The sequence below is a fragment of the Anguilla anguilla genome, chromosome 9 (assembly GCF_013347855.1).
Source record: "Anguilla anguilla isolate fAngAng1 chromosome 9, fAngAng1.pri, whole genome shotgun sequence".
NCBI lineage: Eukaryota > Metazoa > Chordata > Actinopteri > Anguilliformes > Anguillidae > Anguilla > Anguilla anguilla.
In genome coordinates, this window is record NC_049209.1 from 31,988,005 (window position 1) to 32,010,517 (window position 22,513).

Below are 22,513 nucleotides of genomic sequence, written 5' to 3' on the forward strand. Positions count from 1 at the left end.
ATTTTGCTTTCCATCTCTTAAGAGAAGTTGGAATGTTAATGCCAAACATGCGCCGGGGAAAATGTTTTTAGTCTTCACTGCTTTTAAAATGAGCAGTTTAAAGCGGTATTCCAGTTCAGGCATTTTGCAGTGTGACGAGAAATTAATTTAGCAGTAGACCGAGTGTAACAGACTTATGACTGTGGCTACGAAAAGCATACTATTATTCGTACTACTCAACAGTAAATATTCTACTTTATAACAGCTCATAGAGTAGGCTGCATTGAACCGTGAGTACTTGCGTTCCTACTGTTCTGATACAACTGTAATAAATAAATAATTACAATAACAATAATAATAATAGAACTGTTGTATGATTATTATTTTTGTTATTGATATTACCATTATTGTTTGTTGTTGATGATGATGATGATGATGATAATAATAATACTAATAATAATAGGCTGCATATTTTAACCAACAAAGCCAGTGATTTGAGAGAAACTGGGCGAAATTGACCCCCTCTCTGTGGTCTTTAGTCGCAGTCAGCTTGAAGGCTTGCTGTCATGCCCATTTTGCATTTTGACAGCCTTGTTTCCGGAGACTCAAAGGGGCTGGTGGTGTGGCTTGGAATGAGGATGAGACTGACTGCGTGCGGACAGACAGTGGGGGAGGGGGGCATGCATGGTGGGTCAAGTGTGGGGGTTTGGAGGAAGGGTACAGGAGGCTATAGTACATGCACACACGTACACACACACACAGACACACACACACACATGCACACTGAACTGAGACCAGCCAAACCGGGGCCGTAAAAAGTTGTATATGCATCGAAGAGCAACGAGGCCACAGACTGCGGGAGCTGCAGTGTGCAGCAGGAACGTAGCGGTGGCAGGGCCGCCATTAACCCCCCGCCTCCCCCACCGGCCCCACTCGCTCCCATGGGACCCGCCAACGGAGAGGAGACAGACAGCCACAGCCAATCAGCTGCTGCGATTGATTAAGCCAATTTTATTCCCGTCCAGCTCTGTCTCTGACATCCTGCTTTGTGAGGGGGTGGGGGTAAAAGAGTTCTGAGGGTAAGGCAGGGCAGCCTAAAGGGGGGGGGGGGTGCCCCTCGATTTTCGATCGCAATCGCAAACCAACTCTCCCTCCCATTCACGAGTGCAAGAGAATACCTCTGCATCACCCCCAATCCAGGACAGCCCCCTCCCCCCATGCTTAAATGTCAAACTCCGCCTCTGCTTTTAATGCATTTTCTCTTTCTGTTTTCGCCTCATTTCGAATGCCAAGCTGTGTTTGTAGGTGTCACAGCCACATCCGTTCGTCAGTCCGGCTGCGCATGACTTCCAGAGTGCCAGCTGCTTTTTCCCCTCTGCGGTGCACCCGCTAAGCAGTGCGTGCATAGCTCAATCAATCAATCAATCAATCAATAACCAAATAAATCAACCAATTTTGTTACAGAGTAATTTCCATATTCGCATGTTTACAATGACCAAATTAGTGCTGGAGGAAGTCAATCTTGCACGTCCTTGTGGCATCACACATGAGTATCTGTCCGTTTCAGACCCATTTCCTATTTTGCTCAAAACCACTTACTCTCCAGCTTTCTAACTGCAAGCACGCATGACGTCACACTGGCTCGGTGGACAAAACTCCGCCAAAACGAGGACGCGCTCTGCGCTGAAGGATTTACACAGCCCAGAGAGGCCGCAGCAATCGAAAGCCAATCACTCAGACTCCAGACAGCCGTCGATGATGACCACGGCATCCTCCATTGATCCAGCATACAGCAGTCTCCAGTTAAACAAGGTGAATCTACAAACTGCCAAGAGCATTTAAGAACATTTAATCATCTACTGGACATGACGTTTTATCCCTATCATTCACTACTGCCTTTCATGAAATACATATTATTTCAGTTTAGTTTTTTTGACAATGATTTAGATACATGGTAGAAAATGCATGCATGTTAAAATCATCAAGGATAGTAGAACAAGTCTGACTTATTTCCACTGTGGCCCTTGGTGTAAGAACATGAAACATACAGCAGACAATACTTACTGTACACGGCAACAGTATCCAGCAGATCTAAAAAAAAATATGCATGTTAATACGTAGCATTGTCCCCTTGCCCTGCTAACTTATCAAGGAGCCTCTACTTGACTATTCTCTTTGAAGTTATTCAGGTTCTGTACCTGTTTGATGACCAGCTCATTCCAGTTACGTGCACCAGCCACTGGGAATGAGCATTGCCCCATCTTCGTTCTGCACCTTGCTGAGAAATATATATATTTACTTTTTTTTCTTTTTTTCTTTTCTTTTATATTGAACTTTTTTTATGACAACCTTATGCCAGCAGTTTTGTTCAGGTTGTGCTTCCTGGTACAAGGAGCATGACGCTAACAATGTCCATAATACTGCCATGGCTTTTCAGTCATCAAAGCTGAACTCATAGAGCAACAGTGTATTCCTCTTACATTAACCAAACCTGGGTTGTGTCCGCTTTCTTGTAGAAGACTGGTTTCATGTTCCTCCTGTAGGATTACAGACACTGGTCTGTCACGTAGCACGTGCAGGCCGCATTGGCCAGGACTAGCCAGTATGCCACGGTGTCCTCCGATTGGCAGGAGAATCGTTTTCAGTCCGTTCGGCCTTGATAGAAATAGCTATGAGAACCAACAAAGGGATACTATGCACTGCGTGTGCCACTGAGATTTTATTATCAAGCAACGCCATAAAGGTACACCGCAGAGTGATTAGTCTGACCACAGAGTTCTCAATGTGGAGAGAGAGGTCCCAGACTAGGTGTATTTTGTGTGAGCTCACATTTTAAGAAGTTGTGTGTGTATTCTGCATGTGTTGTGGCAGGCTCACGGGTGTGGGGTTTCCACGTCACCAATTCGATAACTAAACACGCACACGAAACACAACTGGAGTGCAATTGGGTGATTTATTAGGAAAAATTTACACAAGGAGGAAAAGGGGGAAATTCAGCAACCAATCCAAAGTCCACAATCCGTTCTCGTTGTCCTTTTTCCGTATTCCAGGGGTAATCCAAAAAACCAGGTCCTCAGCCAAAACAGTTCGGTACACAGCGGGGTTTGTCAAACAGTCCAGGTCACAACGGGTAATCACAGATATATTAGCTTTCTCTCACTCTCCGCAACACGCGTTTCCCTCACAGTACTTTGCACTGTTTGTGCAACCCGCTTCCCCTTTTATCCCCCTGCACTTAATGGCTTAATGAAGCCCAGGCTTGCCTCGTTGGGGCAGGAAGTCCATATAAGGCTCGGGGGTGGAGCCAGCGGGCTGCAACATATCTGCCCTCAATTACCACTCCCCTCACCTCTCCCTGCCGTCTGCCACAGTGTGTATTAGTATGAAGTGCATGGATGAGCGTGTCTTTGAGCATGTACAGCTGGGTGTACTTGTTACCAACATTAACTATTAAAATATGTCTCCCTTGGCTTTAATTACAATTAAACAAATTATTGGACATTTTTTTAACCACAGGTGGCCTAATAATTTTGGTCGGTACTGTATGTGTGCATGTATTTTAAGGTGTGTTTCATGTGTGTGAAATTCTGGGATCAGTATCACAACCAACACATATTTTTTTCTGCGTGGGCCAGCTGTTTCCCAGAGAGAGAGGGAGTGAGAAAGAGGGAGAGATAGAGAGAGAGAGAGAGATAGAGGGAGGAGGGAGGAATAGAGAGGCCTATCAGCAGTGACCTTGCCCTGGTTGGCAGTTGAAGGAGCTCCATTAGCATGTTCACATCCGGCTGTGGCTCCTCCACTGCGCACGGGCTGTCGCTTTTGGCAGGAAGTCGCTTGGAGAGGGGGGGATTGGGGGGGGGGGGGGGTCTGTTGCCAAGGCTGCAGAGAGGGCCCACTGGGCCGGTAAAAGCCGCCACAGTCGGCAGCCTGGAAATAGCCCACATCCTGTCCCACCCCACTTCCTCTTCCTGTCTGTCGCAGGGCCCAGAACAGCCCTGAAAGGGCTTGGGGGGGGGGGCTTCCAGATTCAAACACCTCTCACAATGCTAGCTTTTTGTTTCACCTCTTCTCTCTCTCCAGCAGAGAGAAGGCTGGTTTGGCGATGTTAATATTTGGGTCATTAAGGCTGTGTAATAGCTCTCCAGCCAGATCTGGTCGCAGGACAGTAGAGCCCTTTTCACTGGCATCCCTCTGGACCCAACAGAGTAAAGTTAAACGGGGAGAATGTGAAATCCCAGCCGTAGCCGGGACAAGGAAGCTGTGAGCCACAGCGCTAATCCCCTTTCAATGCACATATATTCCCTGCATTCAACACACGCTTCCTTCAACACAGACATTTTAAAACAAATTCCCAGTGCTCCCATTCTGAGCCACCAGAGGTCGCTAGTTACTCACATAAGAGAATAGCACCCGAAATCAAACCCTCACTGGACGTGATATCTCTTCAAGCATCCAGGTGAGGTTCATTTACTTTTATTTTATGGCTAAATAGTTAATACCAGGATACATTGCAGGTTCGAATAGAGAGGAGAATTTGACTTTGGGGGAAGATGACAGTGTGAATTTGGGGAGCGAGGACAGTACAGTTTCAGGGATAGGGGCAGTGTGGTATGGAAAAGAAGAGTAAAACAGGGAGCATTACAGGAGCAGTGTGGGTTGGGAGAACAGGAGAACTTAAATATGCGGAACACGAGCGTTATCATTTGGGTGAAACAGGGGGCTCGTGGCATGCTGAAACAGGTACAGCACAGTGCTGGGGAGCAGAAGCAGCGAAGAAGCAAGGTGAGCTAACTTTGCTAGCTACGGGGTGGCAGTGCAATATAATGGGTAAGGAGTTGGTCTTGTAACCTCAAGGTCATAGGTTTGATTCCCAGGTAGGACACTGCCATTGCACCCTTGAGTAAAGTACTTAACCTGCATTGCTTCACCATGGATGCAATGTGTAAGTCGCTCTGGATAAGAGCGTCTGCTAAATGCCTGTAATGTAATGTAATGTAATGTAATGTAATGTAATGTCTATCCCTGATGCCCCAAACCCGCCTCCTCCACAAGTCCGGGAAAAGAAGTTTGGCCCAGATTCCACAATTCCTGCATTTATGTACTTTCCTTCTTTGGGAATACTCCACAGTACATTCACACGTTTTCAGCTGTACTACTTTTTACCATTTTACTATCTCTGTCTGCCCCTCCCCCTCCCTCCTCTTCACTTTCTCTCTCTCTCTCTCTTTCTCACTCTTTCTCTCTGCATTCAACAGGATGCAGGAATTTCTTTTTCAGCTGTGGCAGCTGTGGTCTGTTTCCTGAGCACAGTCACTGCTCTGTGAGAGAGAGAGAGAGAGAGAGAGAGAGAGAGACAGACAGAGAAAGAGAGATAATGAGTGAGTGGGAGGAGGAAGTGAATGAGTAAGAGGAGGGAGATTCAGAGGAGGGAAAGTGAATATGGTAGGGTAAAAGAGAGAGCAAAATAGAGAAAGAGAAAGAGAGAGAGAGAGAGAGAGAAAGAGAGAGAGAGAGAGAAAACGTGGGGGAGAGACAGACAGACCACGGAATGCTGTGATGTCATCAAGTCGTTTACAGAAGAACAAGGATTCGTCCAGGCTTGCACTCCAGGGCGACTAGACTCCAGCCTCGCTGAGGACTACGCTTCCACTGCCCATTGTGAGTACGGTCTATTCTTCACAACTCCTTCTTCCTCTTTCGTTCTCCTTCTTGAGTCAGCCCGACAGACTCCTCAGTTAACCAGCAGTGCCTGCTCAGACCGTCTGTAACAGGGTTGGTTTGAAAATGCCTCTGTCTTTCAGTGACTCTTATGACTGCAACAGTAGTTTCTTCTGTTTTTAGCAGGAAGGAAAAAGGGTGCCTGCTGTTTTTTTTTTCTTTTCTGGAGTACTGACATGGGACATGAGATCTGTTCACTACTCAGAGAGGGAAACAAGGGTTACTCTCGAGGAGTGCAATGCTCACTTGTGGGGACGTGGAGGGGGAGTGATGGACAAGTCACTCCCAAGTTTAAAAACCTCAGCCTCATCCACGACCTAATTATATCCTCTCTGAATGAAGGGAGAGCCAGATAAAACAACAGAGAAAAGTTTTTAAAAAGTGAGTGAAACAAGCTGAGAAAAACCTTTGGCACTTAAATGTTGATATCGATGTGTCGTTTGTTTTCTCCCGCCCACCCCCCCACCCCCCCCCCCCCCCCCCCCCCCCAGCAGAACCGTAGATTTCCAGCTGACGGCCGGCATGTGTGGAGGTCCAGCCTAGGGGGAACATGGTCAGCGGTACGGACGGGAGATAGAGGGAGCTTTTGTCTGGGCCTAGAACCTCCTCTTGTGGGGCTCTCCCTCCCTCCCCCCTCTCTCTGTCTTGCCTTCCTTCTTCATTTGAAAAGTCAAAACTTCCTCGGAAGATCTTCTGCGTGTGGTCAGAGAGGCAATCAGGAGGAACAGACCCCTCTGCGCTTACACACAGAACCCAGCCCCCCACTCCGAACCCTGAAAATGCTGCAGCAGATTTTAAAGGACATGTACATCGACCCGGATGTGCTGGAGGCGCTGAACGAGGAGCAGAAGAAGACCCTCTTCCTCAAGATGAGGCAGGAGCAAGTGAGGAGGTGGAAGGAGCGGGAGGAGAAGATGGACAGGGAGGGAGGCCTGGGTGGCCGCCCCAAACCCAGAAAAGGTACGGTGGGGGGGAGGGGGGAGGGGGGGAGGGTTTCACCCCTCGTGCCCATATCGGTCACCTCATTCATCAGATGGGATGGGGTTCTTTCTGGGATGGGGTGTGACCAGATTGATTAGTTTGGTCTGGATGTTTAACCACCTTGTGTTCTTGTGTCGTCTCTGGCGTTTTGACTCAACTTTGTAAACCGCCCTGCGTGCGTCACGTTGCACATTGTTTCCATTCTTCGGATGCGATGTGATGTAAGGGTGATTGCAAAAGGGCGGAGGTTTCGGGAACACATGGCGAGGGCTGTTTTTCTATAAATGCAGTTCTGCGCTCCGTCGTTTGATGGTCTTCACTCTCACAACCCGCCGGTGGCCCGTAGAGCATGTGGCGTGACAGGGCGGACCCTTCTTGCCTTAATCTAATCTTCGTGTTTTTGTGGCAGAGTGGTGCATTTATTTTAAGGCATGATGTCAGCCTCTTCATATGCAGGATCGCGTGAGAATCCTGGGAACGCTTCTGGTAAAAATCACTGGGTGGCCTGGCTGGAATCTCACCACCTAGTTAACTAAACAAATAAATCGCTCAATCAATCAATCAATCAATAAAACAATCAACAAAGCAAACTGTCAAACCATCACTTGCATAATCAGTCAGTTCCACAGGGCCATTGCTACAGTAACTGTGAATGGCAACTGGTACGCAGTGAAATATCCTGTGTTAATTGAACTCTAACAGACTACATATGAATCTAATAGGGAGCACATGTACTTTAAGCTGATTTAACACTGAACATTTTACTGTGTACATAGGCAACACGCCGTGGCTTGAACATCGTCTACGGGCAGGATACGAGGCAGTGAAATCTAAACAGCATAACAGGAAATGTACGAGATGTGTTCAAGGTCACTAAGTGTTTGTGAGCCACTCAGAACCACACAGCAGCTTCTGTTCCACAGGAACTGCTTTCTCGAGTGAGAACGAGGCCTCGCAGCGTCCAGCCTTCTGAATAGGCTGTTAAGCAGGCCGACAACAGCGTAACGCGATACATTTAAAAAACAGCCGCGTAAGTTTGACAGTTTGACAGTTTTCTGTTCTCTTCACACGCTCACGCACACACGTGAGTGTAAGTGTGAGTGTGAGAGAGAGAGAGAGAGAGAGAGAGAGAGAAAGAGACGGAGAGAGATAGAGAGAGGGGGAGAGACGGATGGATGGAGGGAGGGAGAGAGAGAGGATGACGGGGGAGTTTTGGGTAATCAAGAGAAGATTGAATCGGGGTGAAGAAGTCAAGGCTGTTTCCTAAGAATGCACACATGCACACGCATACACCGGTGTTTAAGTTTTTTGTCCTGAAAAACTTAAACACTGTTGGAATCTTGCCCCCCCACATTTTTTTCTTCCCTCTATAGGCAATCATAACTTTCCATCAGTTATGAGCTTCAGCTTCAGTTTCAGCTCTCTGAAAAATTCCCCCTTCTGAGCGCTCAGTCATACAGACCACCCTCCCCCAGAGCAGAATCCCACAATGCACTGGGAAACCACAGAACTGCACTCTGGAATCTGAGAGCAGGGGACGGCACGTCAGTAAAATCCCCCTCTTTCCCTAACGGCAGTTTCCCTGAGAAACTTACGTCAGCTGATCCTTGAGTCTGCTCGACATGTACGTCAGAAGATGAGGGGCTGGGGGGGGGAGGGTAATCGAGGGTTGAAGTCTTAGCTTTTTTCTGGCTCTTGTTATTCAAAGTCTGGTGGGCATCGTTCATGGAGGAAGACCGGATTGCTCCTCTGTGTCCCCTCAATAACACTGAGCCTGTTCTCTTTGGCCAGTACAACACTGTGTTACAACAGAAACACTGCAGTATAGCTGCAGCCCATAGTGGCAGTGTGATGTCTTGGTAGCAGAGTTCAGGGACATCAGTGATTCTCTGATAAAGACTGTGACATTACTTACAGGAGATTACATTTGTGTGTGACTGGGTGCCATGGCTGGAGACCTTGGTCTTCAGGTCACTGCATTCACTGAAACGTGCTGTACCTACAGTACGTGCAAGAAGAATTCAGGAACAAAGATTATTACAGATTATAATATCTCTATAAGAGATAACATACCTGCAAACAAAGTACCTGTGACAATAATGTCCCAGAAAAGACAAAACAAATGACTCAAAACTATCAAGTCATTATGTCAAAAGTTACAAGGATAACCATGCGCTGCTATTAAAAGTGCATTGATGGTTTTAGCCTCTTTAGCTATTGCAGGAAGTAAGGAGTTCTGGGTTTGATTCCTGCATAAACTGCTGAAAGTGAACTGCTTCAAAAAACAACTAGCTGCAAAGATGCATATTACTTATATATATGTCATCTGTGTATGTTACTCTTGTGAAGCGCAAAGGCTACACATAGACATACTGTTTCAGTCCATTAGGCATGATTGGTCAAGGCCTAATCTTATGATCACATGACCTGCCCTGAAACTGACATCCATTTAAACAAAAGTTAGCTCTTTCGGGGCTTATATGGTGAAATTGTTTTTTTTTTTTAAACAACAAAAAAAAACATTACATTACTTCAGTAGCCATTCTTATTCAAAGCAATTTACAATACAGAAACAAACGAGCAACAGTGCCAGACCTGGTGAAATTTATAAATTATAAATTAGGGGAATACCTCGACAACTGCCTCAACAACAATTTGTTGGCACCATCTGATATGTTTGGATTTCAGAAACTCATGATCGACGCATACATTGTATCATTACTGAGTTCTGACTCAGAACAGCACAATGATTTTTGTGCATAAGATATGAGACACCTGCCACTGGAACAACAGGAAATCACACTGGGCCAAACTGTGAGTGAAACAGGAAGTACTGAAACAGGAATTACTGACAGCATGGCAGGAAGTGCACAAGAAGGAGGTGCTTAACTGAGTCATGTTACAATATGTTACTGTGAGCTTTAGCAAACAGGGAGCAGTGTTACTTTGAGCTGTTAGAATTTGTAGGTGTACGTATTTTGCTGCCTGAGAGTGTGTGCATATGTGCATGCTTCTGTGTGTGTGTGTGTGTGTGTGTGTGTGCGCGTATATGCATGCTTATGTGTGTGTGTGTGTTTGTGTGTGTGCGCGTACGTGCATGCTTTTATGTGTGTGTGTGTCTGTGTGTCTGTTCATATATGCATACTTGTGTGTCTGTGTCTGTGTGTGCATGTATGTGCATGCTTTTGTGTGTGTGTGTCTGTGTGTGCATATATGCATGCTTATGTGTGTGTGTGTGTGTGTGTGTGTGTGTGTGTGTGTGTGCATATATGCATGCTTGTGTGTATGTGTCTGTGTGTATGTACGTGTATGTGCATGCTCGTGTGTGTGTACTGGTTATAATGGACAGGGTGCTGTAGATGGAAGAGGCTTACAAACGTGGCAGGGTGAGGTAAATTTATTTCCCGTAATTCCCAGATTCACAGTGAGGATCTTGCGGGGTTGAATCTCAACAGGGAAGGCACAGCTTGCGTTTCTATGGCCGTCAGACCCAGAGGAAGTGGTGGTTGTGGTGTAAGGGACGTGTCCATCAATGTCACAGTAGGGTCCAGCTCACCCCGCCTTCGTTTATCCTCTCTCGCCCGTTTTCCATGAGCTCTCTGATGCCCGTGTGTCCTACATCCTTTTTTTTCCCGTGGTTTAGGGCCATTGCTGCCTAATCTGCGCAGTTCCTGCAGGGACTGTTTGCGCAGAGCAGCTGTACAGCTGCGCAGCTCAGAAAGGCCTGCGTAGCTCGGCAGGGGAGGGGAGCTGGGGAGAAGAGATAGGGAGAGCAGACACTCAGGCCACTTCTGCGGGGCGGAAAAAATGATGCACATCTCTGCACATACCTGAACTGAAACTGCATTGTTATCATAGTTTTAAGTCATGTGTTTTTCCCGGGTTGTTTGTGTAACTTTCATTGTACCCGTGGTCACACATTGCACATTCAAATTCAAAATTAAGAGAATCATGGGAGCAAGGGTCTGAGTTTCACTGCTGCAAGGTTCTGAGACTTAGGAAAGCTGGATCTGAAATTTAGGGGAGCTGGATCTGAGATTTAGGAGAGCTGGATCTAAGACTTGGGTAAGCTGGATCTGAGATTTAGGGGAGCTGGATCTGAAACTCAGGAAAGCTGGATCTGAGATTTAGGGGAGCTGGATCTAAGACTTGGCCAAGCTGGATCTGTGATTTAGGGGAGCTGGATCTGAGATTTAGGGGAGCTGGATCTGAGATTTAGGGGAGCTGGATCTAAGACTTGGGTAAGCTGGATCTGAGATTTAGGGGAGCTGGATCTGAAACTCAGGAAAGCTGGATCTGAGATTTAGGGGAGCTGGATCTAAGACTTGGCCAAGCTGGATCTGTGATTTAGGGGAGCTGGATCTGAGATTTAGGGGAGCTGGATCTGAGATTTAGGGGAGCTGGATCTAAGACTTGGGAAAGCTGGATCTGAGATTTAGGGGAGCTGGATCTGAGACTCGGGAGAGTCAGATGTGAGACTCAGGAGAGTTGGGTTTGAGTCCCACTGCAGCTAGAGACTGAGACTTAGAAAATCTAGATCTGAAAGATTTGTGACCAGGTCTAAAAGTGTGAAAGTGAAGGTATGACTGACAAACTGGGTCAGAACTAATCTTTGCGCTGTCCTTTTCATCAGAGATGTTTTGTTTTCCTGGGGAATATGAGGCATTAAATATTTATTTTTATAGAGATGCTATTTTTTGGTGTGAAGCCGTGGATGCCCTAAATATTTAATGATAAACAAATGTCTGTCCTCCAAGTCCCCTCCCCTAGACCTGAAATGTCCTCTCTGTACGTCCCTGTGTGGATTTAGACACAGTACACTGCACTGAACCAAAAGCAGACTGGATAAACACTGCCTACGGTAACACGGTGGCACATTATTAACTAAGATTCAGTTGTACCCTATCTGCAAAACAATGTTGTCCTTCAGGCTTTACCATTCGGACAGGCAATGTCAAACTGCTGAGACATAACACACTGACATGTAAAATAAAAGTAGTTATACAAGCCTGTAATACCAGGCTATTGTTTGTCTGTAGCATACCCTGATTCTACTGGCCGTGCTGGATCGTATTTTCACATCATTGGTCGGTCTGGTAGTTTGACCATATATCATTTGGTATGTGGATGGTCCAAATGCAGTATACTGAAATCCTGTAGGCAAAACTGATTACCTGCTGAAGAATGACTCATTTTTGAGAACGTAGAGCAATTGCACATTTAGTAGCCTTGGCCAGATTGAATTGTAACAATTGTTATCTTTTGTGGGGGAACAGGATGACATTCGCATCTTCCATTTCACTCACACGTTTATTCAGCTGGATATTTACACTTCCAGTTTGGTCCGAGCGCTGTGCTCAGGGTGATCGATCCCGTGACCTTCCGGTTCCTGACTCAGTTCTGTGCGGTAGACTGAACATGCTGACATTGAGCATATGAGCATTACCCAGGGCTTCACAAACTCTATGGCCAACAACCCACCGGATGAGAGATTACATTTTCTACAACCAATCCCTCAATAAAATAGCCTAACATATGTTAAGACTACTTTGTTACTCAGTATTCCAGTGCCAACTGTGGCTGACATCTCCACAGGGCAGTCCAGATTTGCCTATAGTGTCACCGACGGAGGGAGGGTTTCATTGGGCGGTTGATGTATCCATTCCCCATTGGACATAAACAGTGCCACTCATCCTGGCCAATCAGGAGGCCAAAGTAAGCAGTCCAGCAGTAAGTCTGTCTGCTCCTCTTCAGCTGGGCTGGTTGTGTAGCCCAGCTGGTGGACTGCAGTGAGAATAAGCGGCAGCTGCCTGTTCTGTTTTGGAAGAGAGCACACGTTCTGCGTTCTGCCTAACTGTCCGAGGATGTAGTAGTAACAAGACAGACCCACGGATGTGATTTGGTTTTCCAAATGGAAGGAAAATAATATGCTAAAATATGCAGATTTGTTGTTTTTGCAACATTAGCAGAGGTCATTAGCAAAAAAAATAGCATCGTGTATAACCCTGAGCGTGCTTTACTTTCATAAGTGTCTGTGGAAGTTGTTTAACACGTACAATGTTGAGTGTGTGGGTGTCTGTGGAGAGGCTGTGATGTTCAACATGTAGTGTCATTAGTGTGTATCTTTGCAGGAGGGGTAAAACATGTAGTGTGATGAGTGTTGGTTTTTCAAGGGGGGGGGGGGGGGTGCACAGTGCTTTGTGTGATTAGTGTTGAAAGAATTTATTTTCATTTTTTCACATGAACCACCTCAGCCCTTTTCAGACAGTTTGGTAACCACCTGATAAACAATGGTCTTGTGTTCAGTGTTTCACCTCCTGAACCTCACGGATCTGACCCCTACCTTGATTTTATTCTCGGCGTTAGAGATCACGAGTATAGCCAAGCAGTGACCCACGGTCACCACAGGGGGCGTAATTTCATGCTTGGTGGAGTAACACTCTAGGAACATACAAAAATATGATTGGTTGAGGAGACCGCAGTACTGTAGCATGTTTCTGGACAAGTTTCATATTTTTAATCTGCTTGGTGGACACTCATATCTAGGACAATAAATACTACACATTTTTATTTTCAGTATTGCTAAAATCTACTGAAGAACTTCTGAATATATTGCTAAAGTGTAGACTAGAAGTCATTTCACATGCAATCTCCACATAATATCATTTCATGACTAGGGATGGGTATCATTCACATTTTGACAACAGCCCTGAAACCTTTCGGACCTGAACCGGTAGTCTACCTTGTTTTAAAAAACAATTAAATGGTAACATTATAGAACATATTTTCTATTGAAAAGGCACGTTCCACTGTTTGAATCCTTCTGGGTAAAATACAGCCACACTTTAGAAAGTTTCGCTTTTGACATTTTGACTGAGTTTCACATGAGTTAGCTTGCTAACGATTTGACTGAGCAAGTGTATAATGTTTGTACAGATGACACCAAAATTAAGCACTGAAGTCTGCAATGTTATTCGGTCTGGTCGGTAACATTACCACTCGTATGAGAACCAGCGAACAGGTTATGCTACCAGACCCTATTCATAACTCAAACAGCTACACGACTACAAGGTAGGCCCTAAAACCTCAGACTACTATTGCAGGCTTCGCCCAGCCAGGGGCTTTTTCTGCGGAGCTGCAGCAACAATGTTTATATATGCAGCAATCTAGCTAGATAATTGATGGTCAGTTTCACCCTTTATGGCCATTTAAGTACGCCTGACCTAACATGGGAATGTCACCATTCAAAGTTTATGTTTCACATGGAAGTGAATGAACTTAAGTAGAAATTGCAGAGGGGATTTTGTGTAATAAAGAACAGAGCCCAAATTCAACTACCAGAAAAAATATAATTAAAAATTGTCCTATCTTTCATTCTGCCTATTGTGCTCTATAGTAATGAAGTGTGGGGTCCCAAGGAACACAATTGACAATCTATGCAGTGTCACTAAATGACATCCAAAATAGGGTGTTAAAATTCATCCAAAAAAGGCATTAACGGCACTAAAATTCTGGATCCATTTAGCAAATAGCAACCCCAACTCCGGTCGTGATAAATCCCTGAAATGCCAAGAGGTGAGTCCAGAAAACAGTTTTCTCTGCCAGCTGGTCCTGAGATAGACAGCGCTGACATCGATTGACACGAGGCAGCCTCAGGACAGCACCATCACCCCACAATAGGTTACAGTCAACCAAATGATGAAACAACACAAACGGAATTACATTCATTATTGGGGGACACACGCACACACACAAACACAAAGCAAAATAGAGTGCTATCTGGAGACGTAGAAAATTCAGTTTCAGAAAGTAAAAGTCTTGCCCAGTATTTTGTTCCAGTCACATGGATTTGCTAATTATTCAGCCAGGAGGTAGACCAAATTAGTGAAATCAGCTGGCTGAGTTCATGGGTGGAAGAAACACACGGCAGGATTTTTACTTTCTGAACCCTGGACTTTCCACCTCTGACTATCTGGCTAGTAGAAGAGAATGCAACATGGCGGAATATCTGAGCATGATGAGAAATCATAGAAAAGAAAACACCGACAGAGTGCAGACTTACTGGTTCGTATTCATAAAGCATCCCAGAGTAGGAGCACTGATCTAGCATCAGTTTAGCCTTGTGGCTCAATATGGAAAAGGGCCAGATGTGGGCAAGGGAAGCCTGGCCCTAGATCAGAGTTCTTTTTGACCTGCTTCAGCATTGCATGCAGCGCTCTTGCTGTGAATTTTTCAGGATGCCCACACCTAGAGAGAATAGCAACAGAACTGAATTTCCTACATTTGTAGACAACTTGCCTTATTGTGGATTGATGAACACCCAGGCCTTTATAAATGCTTTTGTAGCCTCCAGCTTTTCCAGCTTTGTACATCTCTACAATTCTTCCTTTGAACATTTGGTTAGGGCATGGTTCACATGAACGGATGTTTCTTGAGAAGAGCATACTCTGTCAGTAACCAAACTGTGTGCCTTTTTAATAGGGCAGTCCACACCTACAATCTCATCTCATTGATTGGAACACCTGACTCCAATTAGTTTTTGGAGACGTCATTAGCCTAGAGGTTCACATACTTTTTTCCGACCAAGATTGTGAATGTCTAAATGATGCATTCAGTATTGACAAGAAGTTCAATAATTTGTTTGTTATTAGTAATGCTGATTGTGTTAGTCTATAATAAGCCAAAACTTGGGTGTTATTCTTGATTCTGAGTTGGATTTTAAATCACATATCAACAATGTTATAAATATTTTTTCATTTAAGAAATATTGCAAGAGTTAGACCCTACCTCTCACTGGAAGATGCCAAAAAGTTGACCCATGCCTTTGAACTCTCTCACCTAGATTATTGCAATGCACTCTTCACTGGATTACCTAAAAAAACTATTGATAGGCTGCAACTTGTATAAAATGCAGCAGTCAGAATTTTAACAAAAACCAGAAAAAGAGACCATATTACACCAGTTCTAGCCTCATTACACTAGCTCCCTGTAACATTTAGAATTGATTTAAAAATTATTTTACTTGTTTATAAGGCCCTAAATAGTTTAGCACCTTCATACCTCTGTGATTGCTTATCTAAGTATGTCCCAAACAGTTGCCTCAGATCGTCTAGTGTTGACTTGCTCAATGCCCCGAGAATGAATTACAAAAAGTATGGTGAAGCAGCTTTCTGTTCTTATGCACCAAAGGTTTGGAACAAACTCCCATTACAAATAAGACAAGCAACCTCTGTTGATAGTTTTAAGAAACAGCTCAAAACCCATTTTTATGATCTTGCTTTCAATTAATTTCACCTTTTAATTTTAACACCATTGTTATTATTTTATATTTCTTTTATATTTCTTAGACTTGTTTTATGCTTTTTATATCTTAAAATTGTTTTTATCATTATCAATTTATTTTATTACTATTATTTTATTTATTTTATTTTTATTAGTATTATTATTCTTTTTCTTTATTATTTATTTATTTTTATTTTTAATTTATGTAATTTCTGCTATTATCATTCATTTTATTTCTATTTTCTATTTTTATCTTATCTTAATACCTGTGGTACTGATTTCTATTGTTTCTCTTGTAAAGCACTTTGAGCTGCATTTTATGATATGGAAGGTGCTATATAAATAAAGTTTTATTATTATTATTATTATTATTATTATTATTATTATTATTATTATAGTTTGTGTTAGAAACAGAAAAAGATAGAGATAGAGAATCAGAGAGAGATATATAAGGAGAGAGGGAAAGATGACTTTGACTTATGTCGTTCCTTTATTGAAACACAAAGAACTTTCCATAATATCATATAACCTATCCCAACCCCCTATTTGCGAACCCAAAATTGCCATCCCTACCCACGCCCCCAAAAAATGCAAAAAGAAAAACCAATAACGCCCAACCTCCACACTCATCTAAACATAAGATGGAGAAACAGAGAGAGTGAGCTGAGACAGAGAGAGGGGAGAAATGCAGGCAGAGAGGGAGGAAGTGAGACTGAGAGAGGGGAGAAATACAGGCAGAGAGGGAGGAAGCGAGACGGAACACCTCCAGGACCGTGTCCGAAGGAAACCGGCTGTGCAGGATTTGTTTTATTATTACATTAGCTCATTAGCTCAGCGCCGGAGAAGTCTATTTCTTTTTTAAAGCACCCGTCGTCTGCCAATGCTTTAATGCCGTCCTGAGTACAAAGAGGTCCAGAGGGAGCCGTAGGTGTTCTCTCTCTCTCCTCTCTCACTCTCCTCTCTCTCACTCTCTCTCTCTTTCTCTCTCTCTCCTCTCTATCTCCCTCTCTCTCTCAGTCTCGCTCTCTCTGCCCCCCCCCCACTCTCCTCTCTCTCACTCTCTCTCTCTCTTTCTCTCTCTCTCTCCTCTCTCTCTCCCTCTCTCTCTCAGTCTCGCTCTCTCTGCCCCCCCCCCCCCCCCCACTCTCCTCTCTCTCTCTTGCTGTTTAAACATGGCTTGGGTTTTTTCTCTCTCTCTCTCGTTTCCGTACTGTGAAACTGGGAAGCAGTGCAGCGTGGTCTCGGGGGCGTCGGGCTGGGGCGGCGCCTGCCCATCACGCGGGGCTCGTCAGCCTGACGGCTCGCTTTGAAAGCCCAAACGAGGCCCCCCTCCCCGGCTCCTCCGGGCGATCACACTTCCTGATTCCAAACATAACCAGCCTGGAAATTCACGCTGTGCATTCCCGTAAAGCACGGTTTTGCCTCACATTCTGTGTGACCTGGATACTTCACGTGGCCTGCATTTTTGTCCTTTCCTCGGTATCTACAGTATTTACACCAAAGTCCATACTGCGAGTGTCCCTGTAACTCACCATAATGGTGTTTCTGTCTGTTCTCCACTGAGACAAAACTGCTCATTGCTTTGCAAACTAAAGGGATTCATAAAAGCTTTGAGAGATATGGAGGGAAAGACTTAAAATAAATGCTGCAGTCCTTTGAACATGAAGCCTCTAGCTCAAACTTCTTCATTCACCTGATTTTAACCCATGGTTAATGGAAATACCACCTTGCTGAAAGTTCCACAATGACATCACAAACAGCTAAGGTTGCCAACATTCCCTTGCCCAAATAAGGGCGTAACACAGTGGTACACACTAATACGACCAGATTCCATGTAACTGGAATCGCGCAATGCTATTAATTTGTTATTTAAAGGTCATGCCTGTGAAAACTTTGTTGTGGCTGGAAATTTGACATTTGAAAGCCATTGGCACATTTGAAGACAATATCACTTCACAGAAAGCATTCAATAAAAATATAAGTTCATTAGTTTGAAGATGAGGTGGGAATCAGTGCTAACACAGCAACATTATCTGGCTGTCTCTTTTTGAGCAGTGTCTGTTTCTACAGCTCATAGTAACAGTGTCTGTTTCTCCAGCTCAAAGTAACAGTGTCTGTTTCTACAGCTCATAGTAATAATGTTCATTTCTACAGCTCATAGTAATAATGTTCATTTCTACAGCTCATAGTAATAGTGTTCATTTCTACAGCTCATAGTAATGGTGTTCATTTCTACAGCTTGCAGTATGAGTGTTTCTCTGGCTACAGTGCAAAGTTTATGTGTGTCTCTGAGCCTGTTGCGCACATTGACAGTTTGTATTTGTCTTTCTGTCTCTGCAGCCCATTGCAAGAGTGTCAGCTGGCTCCTGGGTCGAGATGGAGATGTACACGTCTGTGTTATTGGAGAAGTGGACGAATTCAAGGCTTCCAAACTGATCTACCCTGGACTAGGGGAACGCAAAGGTTCAAGCGTTCACAAAAACCCGTGGTACTGAAAATAAAAACTAAAACAATGCTGTAGAGAGAGTAATGATAGTTAGGCTTTTATTATTAATTACATGATTACTGCCATCGTAACCATTAGCATACGAAAACCTCTGCAGGTGCCAGAGTGACATCCTGAAGGGCAATCTGGTGAAGCAAACATCCCCCGACCCTGCCAGAGCCCAGAGGGAGAATCTGCCCCCTGCAACCCAGACAGGAGTGCAGCTGAATCTCAGGGTGAGTCCCACAGTGTGTGTGTGTGTGTGAATGAGTGTTTGTACAGGTGTATGTGTGTGCGTATGTGTGTGTGGATGTGTGTGTGTTAGTGTGTGTGTGTGTGTGTGTGTGTGTGTGTGTGTGTTAGTGTGCCTGTGCAGGTGCGTGTGTGTGTGTTAGTGTGCGTGTGCAGGTGTGTGTGTGCGTGATTGTGTGTGTGCATGATTGTGTGTGTGTGTGTGTGAGTGTGTGTGTGTGCATGTGTGTGAGTGTGTGTGTGTGTGTGTAAGTGTGTGTGTGTGTGTGTATGTTAGTGTGCCTGTGCTGGTGTGTGTGTGTGTGTGTGTGTGAAGGAGTGTTTGTATAGGTGTATGTATGTGCTTGTGTGTGTGTGGATGTGTGTGTGTTACTGTGTGTGTGCGTGATTGTGTGTGTGTGTATGTTAGTGTGCCTGTGCTGGTGTGTGTGCGTGTGTGTGTGTGTGTGTGTGTGAGTATGTGTGTGTGTGTGTGCGTGTGTGTGTGTGAGTATGTGTGTGTGTGTGTGTGTGTGTGTGTGTGTGTGTGTGTGTGTGTGTGTATGTGTGTGTGTGTGTGTGCATGTGTGTGTGTGTGAGTATGTGTGTGTGTGTATGTGTGTGTGAGAGTATGTGTGTATATGTGTGTGTATGTGTGTGTGTGTGTGTGTGTGTGCGTGTGCGCGTGTGCGCGTGTGTGTGTGTGTGTGTGTGTGTGTGTGTGTGAGTATGTGTGTGTGTGTGTGTGTGTGTGTGTGTGTGTGTGTGTGTGTGAGGTAGGGGATGACCTTTGTCTCCTGTCATTAATCTCTCAGGCTCGGTGGAGGGCAGTGAGATGCTCTCTCTCTGCGGGGAGAATTGCTGTTGCTGAGAATTGCACAACCAAATAAATCACACAGGCTCCTGCTCCACCTTCTATATCATTCCCTCCTTCCCTCCCTCTCTCCCTTTCTCTCTTTCCCTTTACCTTGCGCTACCCCAGTCTTCAATATCTCTTTTCCTGGTGAACCCTATGTCACACCCTCCCTTTCTTTCTCCATTCATTCTTTCCTCTATCTCCCTCTCCCTCTGTCCTATCGCCAATCATTTTGTCCCTCCCTCTTCCCCTGATGAATCCATCTTTCTCTCCCTCTCTCTCTCTCTCTTTCTCTCTCTCTATCATTCTTCATTGATACCCCAGCCTATCCCTACACAGCTTTCTCCTCCATCTAAGTTCATGATCAAGCGAAAATATAATGTCACCAGGACATTCGGGGGTGTGTTTGTGAGCGCGTTTTGTCGTGAGCTCACGTGCTCATACGTCTTTGTGCGCGTTCAGGGGACAAGGGGCTTATCTCCACACTCCGTATCGCCTTTTTCAAGATTTGCCTGGTTGTCATGGCAACTTGCTGCGCACACGGCAAGTGCGTTGGCCAGAGGGGAGATCTTGGCTGGACGGTGTCGCTGGACCGTGTTCACCCTCACGCTGACGCACACACACACACACACACACACATTCACACACACTTGCGGTGCTGGTTCATGTGCCAGCTTTCAGGGGGATTTTGTGGCTAAATAAATTTGGAAAAGACGTTGAGCGGGAGAACCCATGTAGGACTGTTCACTTTGCTACACAGGCGAGTACAGAATGGAACTGAATGTGCAAAACACACGCAAAGGCATATATAGATAACTACTACTAAAGAGTAGTCTGCACAGCTGGCCTGAAGTAGAATCCTTGTAAGAGTCACCCCTTCCTGTCTACATTGAAAAAGGCTTTAAAATCTGTCAAGATTTTGACTGATTTTCAAATCTAAGCTCTCCTGTTGAGTGTTTGTCTACGTGTGTGTGTGTGTGTGTGTGTGTATGTGTACATGAGTGTGTGTGTATGCATTCATACTTGATGCCTGATTCTTCATCATTCTCCACAGGATAACACTGAAGATTTGAAGGCAGCTGCTCACTTGCCCCCTCTGCAGGTACAGGAGGCTACATTACCTTGCACACATGAACATGGCCACACAAGCATGCACACATCACACATGCACACACAGGCCATACCCGCCAATGTGGTCAAATATGCATGCAGACAGACAGTGCATGTTACACAAGCACAACCACAATAACTTGTATTGCACTACTAGGCAGGTGAAAGGTGGCAGACCTGTGTAACGACTGTGTTTATGTACTGTCTGTGTAACTCTCCTCATTGCATGTAATTCTGCATGCATGTAACTCTCTCTCCTGCTCTCTATTCATGATGTTACCCTTCTCACAATGAGTAACTTTCCTCACCCTGTGTAACTCTACTCACTGGGTGTGACTCTGCACACTATGTGTAACTTTGCCCACTTTGGCACTCTCTTGTTGCCATTTCTACAGTAACTGGGTAGCCTAGGATTGTTAGGTCATGTGAGGATAAAGAAACATTTGATTATGATGATAGTTGAGGGTTTGGCAGCGTCTTCCACCTTGAACCTTTGGCAGTTGTGTGCAGCCCTTCGCATAGCCCTCTGCAGAGCTGCAGAGCCCTGGGCGTAGCTGTGGTATACTGTGGTGTGGAGAGTATCCGACCTTTGACCTGAACAAAAGTGGTGTCCAGATTCTGCCTTTTTTGTCCTACAATGCAGCTAACAGAGACTGCACGTATCTCACAAGCATGCGGACACAGGTACATGCACACACATGCTCGCACACACAGGAAAACACGCACACAAGCACACACACACCCACACAAACAAATGCATGCAAGCACACACTCACACACACACACACACACACACAGAAATACACACACACAACCACATGCATACAAGCATACTCACACTCACACACACCCACACACACACACCCTACACACCAACACAGGCACACACCCACATACCCATGCACACACACACACACACACACACCCACATACCCACGCACGCACACACACACACACACACACGCACACACTCACTCAAACTGCTCCTCTCCTGAGCCCAGCCAGGCCAGCTGTCCCTTGCATTCAGCAGTTCGCCCCAGATCCACTTACTCCCAGCTGTCCCTCACTCCATTCCAGCCTCTCCTTTACCTCCCGCAGTGTGTCCAGGGCTCGCTGATGTACTCTGAGTGCCGATCATTACCGCACACAGCCTTCCTCAGACGCTGTGTAATTACCGCACAAGGCCACCCTGTGTCAGTATGTCATTACAGACGAAACGCGGCAGGCCTGAATATGGCATTACTGCACACTGCTTCCCTGTGTCAGTGTGTCATTATTACCCCAAACAGCTTCCCTGTGTCAGTGCGTCATTATTAGCACAGACGGCTTCCCTGTGTCAGTGTGTCATTATTACCACAGACAGATTCCCTGTGTCAGTGTGTCATTATTACCACAGACGGATTCCCTGTGTCAGTGTGTCATTATTACCACAGACGGCTTCCCTGTGTCAGTGCGTCATTATTACCACAGACGGATTCCCTGTGTCAGTGTGTCATTATTAGCACAGATGGCTTCCCTGTGTCAGTGTGTCATTATTACCACAGACAGCTTCCCTGTGTCAGTGTGTCATTATTAGCACAAACGGCTTCCCTGTGTCAGTGTGTCATTATTACCACAGACAGCTTCCCTGTGTCAGTGCGTCATTATTACCACAGACGGCTTCCCTGTGTCAGTGTGTCATTATTAGCACAGACAGATTCCCTGTGTCAGGGTGTCATTATTACCACAGACGGATTCCCTGTGTCAGTGTGTCATTATTACCACAGACGGATTCCCTGTGTCAGTGCGTCATTATTAGCACAGACAGATTCCCTGTGTCAGTGTGTCATTATTACCACAGACGGATTCCCTGTGTCAGTGTGTCATTATTA

At 45.2% G+C, this 22,513-nt stretch overlaps 1 protein-coding gene across 2 annotated transcripts in view; it reads left to right on the forward strand.

The window, feature by feature from the left end:
- The first annotated feature begins 5,251 nt into the window (after positions 1-5,251).
- Positions 5,252-22,513, forward strand: part of zgc:100829 (uncharacterized protein LOC445149 homolog) — a 35,202-nt gene continuing 17,940 nt past the window's right edge. The window contains exons 1-5 of one of the 2 annotated variants that reach the window (XM_035434162.1): positions 5,252-5,637; positions 6,189-6,657; positions 18,301-18,448; positions 18,564-18,681; positions 20,587-20,634. In XM_035434162.1, the coding sequence (XP_035290053.1) occupies positions 6,477-6,657; positions 18,301-18,448; positions 18,564-18,681; positions 20,587-20,634 (495 nt within the window). In that variant the 5' untranslated portion in view covers positions 5,252-5,637; positions 6,189-6,476. The remainder of the gene's footprint in view (positions 5,638-6,188; positions 6,658-18,300; positions 18,449-18,563; positions 18,682-20,586; positions 20,635-22,513) is intronic. The other variant, XM_035434161.1, reaches the window with a different exon arrangement.